General features: G+C 46.7%; 1 protein-coding gene across 7 annotated transcripts in view; it reads left to right on the top strand.

Moving 5' to 3' along the window:
- The first annotated feature begins 308 nt into the window (after nt 1-308).
- The window catches only part of SAMD4A (sterile alpha motif domain containing 4A), a 210,446-nt gene continuing 203,073 nt past the window's right edge, over nt 309-7,681 (top strand). For 4 of the 7 annotated variants that reach the window (XM_026654165.2, XM_026654164.2, XM_026654163.2 and 1 more), the window contains exons 1-2: nt 309-497; nt 1,776-2,420. In XM_026654165.2, the coding sequence (XP_026509950.1) occupies nt 2,225-2,420 (196 nt within the window). In that variant the 5' untranslated portion in view covers nt 309-497; nt 1,776-2,224. Of the gene's footprint in view, nt 498-1,351; nt 1,437-1,775; nt 2,421-7,681 lie in introns of those variants that run through there. The other 3 variants (XM_026654161.2, XM_026654160.2, XM_026654162.2) reach the window with 3 other exon arrangements.

Genomic DNA, 7,681 nt, shown 5'->3' with positions numbered 1-7,681 from the left:
CAGCACACACACACACACACACACACAGTGTGAAGCCCGCTGGGCTGTATTTGCAGCACACACACAGCCCGGGATGCGGCGGACCGGCGGGGCCGGCCAGGGAGCGTTGCGCCGGGCCGTGCCCGGGGTGCTGGGGCCCCGCAGCAGGGGCCGGCCGAGGCAGGAAGGACCCGCCCCGCGGCCGCGAGCCCGGCCCGCTCCGGGCTCCCCTGCCGCTGCCCCGACCCGGGGGGCGGGGGCCTCGCGCCGCGAGCCCATGACGTAATGGGTTATGCTAATGACTAGCATGTGGGGAGCTGGGGCGCGGGGCTCGGCGCGGCTCAGTCTCGCCCAGCCAGGCGCCCGGCGCTGCTGCTGCACCGCCCGGCGGGATCGCCCCCTGCCCGCTCCCCGCCATGGCCCGGCCGGGGCGCCGCCAGCCGCAGCCCGCCTGACAGCAGCGAGGCACCTGCCTCAGCCTCCCGAGGGAGCCGGGGGGCAGCATGGGGGTGAGCCAGGTGGGTGCCGCGGGGAGCTGGCCGGGGTGGGGCGGCCGGGCTCGTGCTTTCCCTGGGGCCGGACCAAGCTCTTCTCCCTGCCCTGGCGCTTGTGTGTGCCCCGCTCCGCGCTGGGCATAGGCAGACTAAGCAATAGCCGGGGGTCCCCGGCAGCTCCGGGGGGGGTTATTAATTAGTATGTGTTGCAGGTGGGGGGTTCCCCAAAACATCCCTGCAGTGCTTAGCGCCCCCAATGGGCTGGCACTGCCCTGCCCACGTCCGTGCCACCCCCATGGGCTGGGGGGAACAGCACTGGGGGGTTGCTGAGAGCCATCCTAGGTGAAGCAGAAAAGCCCAACTTGGGGGGGGGGGGGCAGTTATGTGGAGGGAAGGGGCTCGGGGCTCAGCGCTCATTTGCATTTTGCAAAGCTCCCTGGAGGCTAATGGACCTGGTCGCTCCTTCGGTCACAAGGCGATGCCTTGAATCTGGAAAATGCGTATGTAAAACCGGGCTGATTTCAGGAGCGCTTCAGTAGGACAGAAAGAGAGAGAGAGACATGCCCCTTCCTCCCGCCGCTAGAGCGGTGGATCGGTGGAGATATTTGGAAAATAGGGGGGGGGTGTGATCATTTTTTAAGCAGCCTAAAAAGGGAGAGGGGGACCCGAAGACTCCCTGGGCTGGCCTGTGCCTGCCGGGCTGTGTGATGAAGTCGGGGGTGGGTAGAGTTTATTTTTGTCTCACGCTGCTGCTGCTTAGGGCCTCAATCCAAAGGGGCTGGCTTGAGATGCTTGATTGCTGTAGATGGAGCTGCAGCAACTCGGCTGCTTCCCGGGGAGGAGGAGGAGGAGGTGGAGAGGAAAGCACCAGGGCTGCTCCTGCTTTGCATTAGAGCTTTATAGCCGCAGTGTAAGTTTTCTTCTGCACGAATGGTCTCTTGCAGCAGTTGCAGTTTAAAGCAGGTAGGTCCCTAAAGAACCTGCCCAGCACTAGGAACCCTTTTACGGCAGCAACAGGGAGCTCCCTCCTCCACTTTCTGTGGTTTCTTTAAACCATTAGCTGCAAAGCCTGCATCTCTCAGTTGCTGCGTATGGGGGCTGAATTTTTAGAGGCTGGGTGTCTTCCTCCCTCCCCCTTTCTTCCTTGCCTTTCCCCTCCACCCGCCTGTTACCCTTCCCTGTGTTGTTGACCTGAAATCTCCTTTGCTATGTTAGGAAGCGGGCTCTGCTGCTGTCATGCTGAATCATAGCGTTTCCTTGCAAAGTGTGTCATCATCAGCAGCAATTCTTTTCTCTTTCCAGTTGTGAACATTGGCTTTGGGAGGAATGCGGGTGTGGATGGTCCAGATTGCCACCCAGGGGAGGAGAGAGCTGGAGACACTAGGCTAAAATAACCCGAGGGGAAAGAAGAAGAAGCTATTCATCCACTCCTGTGCCTTGTTGAGATTTATATATATATATGTGTGTGTGTATATATAATATACAATTTCCCATCCCTGTTTCCCTGTGCCACTTTGTGTCATCATCTTTGGGGAATTTAACAAGAAGCCATCAGGACACTGAACTGAAGATAGAAAGAGGAGAAGAGAAACCAGACCCACATCTGAGCTGACGGCTGTGTCCAAAAATCCATCTGATTAAGAAATAAAATTGTGAGACAGACACGGGGGAAAAGAACTTTGAGGGAATTTTTTTTCCCCTGCAGAGGTTTTTTTTTTTTTTCCTCCTCCACTCCCCACCCCAACCTAATCATGATGTTTCGAGATCAGGTTGGAGTGCTGGCTGGTTGGTTTAAAGGCTGGAATGAATGCGAGCAGACTGTTGCTTTGCTCTCCTTGTTGAAGCGGGTGAGTCGATCCCAAGCCCGTTTCCTCCAGCTCTGCCTGGAGCATTCATTGGCAGATTGCACTGAGCTGCACCTTCTTGAAGGGGAAGCCAACAACCCTGGTAAGTTTTGGTGCAACCAATCCATTTTGAATGCTACATTGTTCTCTGATTGATACCCTAATGATGGCAAAAAAGGGGAGGTCAAGGAGCTGGGGCTCCAAATGAACCAGCCTCATTGTTAACAGCTTCCCTTTTTACATTTTATGTTTCAGACTAGTGATGACTTATTTCAGTTTGATTTTTCACAGCAAACTACTACAGTCTATTCAGGGGTGTAACTACGGTAGCATGAATGATTGATTTTTCTCTTATGCAGTTTCCTATGAAATAAGTCAGTCAGGTCACGTAGAGTCTGGATTTTCTAGGCTTCTTTTGGACAACGTGGCTTGCTTTGCTTTAAGCAACATGCAGAAGAATCTCCTCATTATCTAATACAAACGAGTATTTTGCTGAGCTGTGGCTAGCTGAGGTATCTTAATCTTTTGTTAAATGGTAATTTGTTTCATCATTCAGGTCCTGTTTGAATACATTTTTTTCCTTGCAGCTTTGAATGCTCTATATATTCCACAGAAGCTGCGGGAAGATATTAGTAGACCATTTAGGGCTGCTATACATAATTCAGTTAGTGTATACGGTGCATGTACTTTCCCAGGGATGTACATTTAATATATATGGGCCTGATTTTGATCTCATTTATACACCAGTGAAAGTTACACCAATTTAGTTCTCCTAAGTGAAATTAAACTCATGCTTTGTGTGTGTGCACAACTGTGTACACACACTCTTTTTTAAAGAAACCTTCCAAAATAAACCCCCAAACTACTCTCTGCAGAGATGAGGTTAAACACATAGCGAAATTACCTAGTTCTATTCCATTTGCAAAAAATCCCTCCCCCAAAACAAATATAATCCCTCCTGTTCTTGTCTCAGATATTTTAATATAGCTTGTAGGATTAAATATGTACACCTTGGACTTCTGCACATGGTTAAAAGAACACAAAAAGCATAGTCTGTGGAGGGGGGAAAGTCTGTCAGTTGATAGGTGAAATTCTTTAGGCTTTATTGCAGTAGGATACTGAACAGAGCCCCCAGTGTTTACTGAGAGAAAAGAATGCAGGGTCCTCTTCCAGCTGTTCCATATTAGAGCACTGAGCCTGCAAGATTTGGCAGCTGTCTATGCTGCCATTTGATGACAACGTCCAGTACAATGTTGTTAGGCCTAGGATATATTTAAGTACGCCTTTAGGAAACCAACTCAGGGGCTGTTCCAGTGTACAGAGCTCTACCATCACAATGGTGAACACACTGGAATTGGCTATTTCCTTATATAGTTCGTATGAGTGCCCGGGAAGAATGTTGCAGTGTACATTTCAGTGCAATACTACATTTTATAAACAGCTGAACAGTCTAACCTCGTACATTTGCGGGTGGAGGCCTAACTAAGAATAAATTGGGAAGGAGCTCACACTCTTTTAAACTGATCTTCCACAGAATAGAATCACCATTCCTCTTACCTGCATTAGCACAGTTTATCTTTGGTTCCCAGTAACGTATGTGGCTGTGCACCATTGTATAAACTTCTGGTTTTTAGTTTTACCTGGATTTCCTGTAATAGTTACGTCACATTTATTTGTCAAAAGATTACACATGAATGATTTATCTGCAGACTGCAGTAGCCGTGGCGTACCTGTTTAAATTATGATAGAAAAATTTCCTCTAAAGCCCATCCAAATATTAGGTCGTGTATGAATGAAAGGACTTTCTGCATAATGATCAGTCTCTTGCCAAAACAGTAGTAGAAACGAAGATCCTGATCCTTCCAGTACTTACACATGTGACTGATCCCAATGGGTAAAATGATTATTCCTGGGAATAAAGCTTGTGGAATTGGGCCCTTGGTTTGCCTCTTAATGATTACATTTGTGATGCTGATAGTACTTGCTCAGATGTTTGTTCTAATAATCATCTGTTCTTTTAGGGCTTTTATAGGCTCAATAGCAAGACTTGAGAACCTTTGTTAAATTTCTGATACTACTAACCACTAATTTCTTCTTCTTGTAAATTTGATGCTTAGTAAACATAAGGCAAACATCCCTTTACATCAGAGAATCAAGATGTTTACTTGTTGATCAGGGTGATCCTATTGTTACAGAGGAATGCCTCGTCTCTGTGTTTGGCAATGAAGAAATGATAGGAAGTGACTTTTAGTTTGGTATTAACATGACGTATTTTGTAAAACCACCTGTCTTTTAAAATGCTTTGAGATCTCCTGTTGAAATAATATTAAATAGCCCTTATTCACCACCCATTTCATACCGTGGCATTTGTCACTTGACTAGACACGAAATCATACCAGGTTCTCACAACATCCACAACTTAATGCTGCTAGATGCCAAAAACCATGGACTCAACAGGGACACTGATTTCATGGCTCATTACAACAGTCTGTAACACACACCTGCCTGGTAACCCTTTGTGGCCCACTTCAAACCCCTTTTGCATGTCAACCCTTACTGCCCACTCCATCTCAAATGACCTCCTATGACATGCGTTACCCCTTATGTTTAACTCTCAGTCCCAATTTGTATTTAGCTTGGACACTCTGATTTCGTTCCCCAGACCTGGAGAACTCTGTGTAGTTCGAAGGCTTATACCTGCCCCCAACAGAATTTGGTCAGATAAAAGTTCTCTCACCTACCTTGTGTCTAACAACAACAATTAACTTTTTATTGCTCTTACTACTTGAATTCCACAATTTACACAACTAACCTGGGTTTGTTTCTTCCATGGCTGGTGGTGATGACAGTAATACCTAAAGATATCAATTTGTGCCCTACTTTTTGGCTTAATTTTTCCCCCCTTGGTGGGAGTTTTGCCAATGACACAGGCCTGATCCTGCAACTTCTTGCATGGAAGCTGACCGCGGTTCCTCTGTGTTTGAATTAATGGGTCTGCACTTGGGTGAAGCAATCTGCCCAAGTACAAGAGGTTTCGAGATCAGAGCTGTAACTTGGGAACAGGATTGGGCCATAAATCTTTACATGTGGTGTATCGATCTTACTGTCAGTTAAATTCCAGGCTATCTCTAGCTTCCTCAGTGCAGTAAAAAGACAAAAATAGTGACGAAGGCACAAACATGGTCCTATTTTCTCCGGTGAAGCTAGTGTGAAAGCAACATGTGAGTCTAACATGCCAGTGTGAATGTTTGAATTGACTTTAAAGTTGGTCTCTCACGGGGAAAAGTCATTCTATGGACACAGAGCCTATGTTGCTTGTTAAAATCTGACTGAAATGGATAGTGACTCTATCTGATCGCTGTTGAAATGAGTGTGTTGACTCATCACATTTCTTATGGGATCGATGTTCACCTCACAAATACCACCATAGGTAACTGGAGTCAGCAGAGAGACCAATGGCTGAATTGACATGGAAGGCAAAGTACCTTCTCACCAGCAAGTCTCACAAGACAGGACTTGAGGCATGTTGACTGGGCAATGGGAGAGAACTTGATCTTTCACAGATGGGTTTTGTTTTTTGTTGTTGTTGCTCTGTTCTGCGGACCTCAGTCTTCAGTGCTGCCTTCTCGCAAGTATTGAAAATGAAATGAAAAACATTGAAAAAAAATTAATTCTTTACAAGTGATTGGTTTTATTAGTGAAGCAAGCATGTTTGGTAAAGTTTCATCTTTCTGTTTTCTTCATGTGGTTTTCTTTAATATGTTTTTCCTTTGCCTATTAATGAAAATTCAGCTCTCATTTATAGCACCTGACATGTAAAACGTAAATCTGGTTGGAATGCACAGCTACAGCGTAAATCTCAAAAAGGGATTTTTCTAAGAAGCCTACTGTTCCTGCAGCCATTTTGTTACCAGTGGCGCTTAACAGACAAAATAGCTGTGTACAGAATCCTTAGAACAGGGGTCTCCATAGGCTTTCCCGGGCTGAAAGCTACTCTGTTGTCTCTGATGCAACAGAGGCACATTTTGACTAGAAGTGATGCAGGTGCCACAGTGAATGTATATGTTGTTCTAAAACCACATGAAAATGTCTTGTTTAAAATTACTGGTGGTTGATAAGAAACAAAAAAAGCAAAGCAAAAAATCCCTTCAGGTCACTATTGGATAAGATGCACAATCCATGTCGGAGATCTTTAATGATTGTAGCATACAGTAGAATGCAACTTAGAAATCCACAACGATCAAACAAACAAAGCAGAGAGAATCCCAAACAACCTTTTGGCTCTTCAACACTCAAACTGCTAGGGGGCTGGTAAGGAAGAAACAGCAACCAAACAACGAGTAAATAAAGCCAGGCTGATGTGAGCAATGGGAACAGTAGCATCGAAGAAAACCATCTGAGTCCACTGTGAGTTTAAATGTGTACAAGGCCTGTTCCTGCTGCCAGTGAGATCAGTGCCTACCGCTGTGAGGTTGTGGTCCATAACTAGGGCTCCTAGGTGCTATGGTAATATAAGTAATAGCCAGGAAAATCCCATTGACTTCACTGGGAACAGGATCGGGTGTGCAGATAGCACCAGTGAGGAATTCAAGATACTTCCACCATGACTTAATGAATGAGAACGGTTTAGTGTGTGGGGTGGGGGTGTTGGAAACAAGGTTAGACACCGGAAGTTTCTCCCACTGAGAGTTACTGTTTTTCAGTATTATCATTTACATTTTTTTTTATTTGTTTTCAAACATGGTTTTGCTGTGGGGGCTTGTGACAGGGTGCCCCAGCCCTTTGTCACACCAGCTCTAATTATGGTAGATTGGAGATGCCTAGAGAGAACCTGTGCCTGATAGGCTGGCAGCTGTGTCCCCTTTGCCAAATTAGCCTGGGGCTGCATAAAAGCCTCAGAGGAAGGAAGCGGGGGAGAGAGACAGAAAGGGGGGGGGGGGGGGGCCACAGGGGGGAAGGAGAGGGGTAGCTCTTCCCTCCTGGCTGCAGAGACTGAGAAGCCCTTAAGGCTGAAACCCCCACGCTGTTGATGGTAAGAAGGTGGTGGGATTACATGCTGTAAATAAACCACACCAATGATTGCTGAGCCAGAAAGTCTCTGAGTGGTTTTTGGAACAGAGCAGGGGCAGGACCAAGGGCGAGCCCTGCTACACCCTGTTACAGGGCTACATAGGTAGCTTCAAACCCAGCTGGAAAGAGCTGTCCGGACATAAAACATCTTGGAGTCACAAATAAAAGGGTTAGATGAGTGAAATTCAGCCCATGTAGCAAGCGGGCATAAGGGCTCTGCTTCATTTATGACCTCTGAATAGGGATTAAGTGGTATGTAGATCTTATGCTGGCTCTCTGCACAGAGGCATTGCA

The sequence above is a fragment of the Terrapene carolina genome, unplaced genomic scaffold, assembly GCF_002925995.2.
Source record: "Terrapene carolina triunguis isolate 2854851 unplaced genomic scaffold, T_m_triunguis-2.0 Scaffold189, whole genome shotgun sequence".
In the NCBI taxonomy this organism is placed as follows: Eukaryota; Metazoa; Chordata; order Testudines; family Emydidae; genus Terrapene; species Terrapene triunguis.
This window is presented reverse-complemented; position numbering and strand designations above follow the sequence as displayed.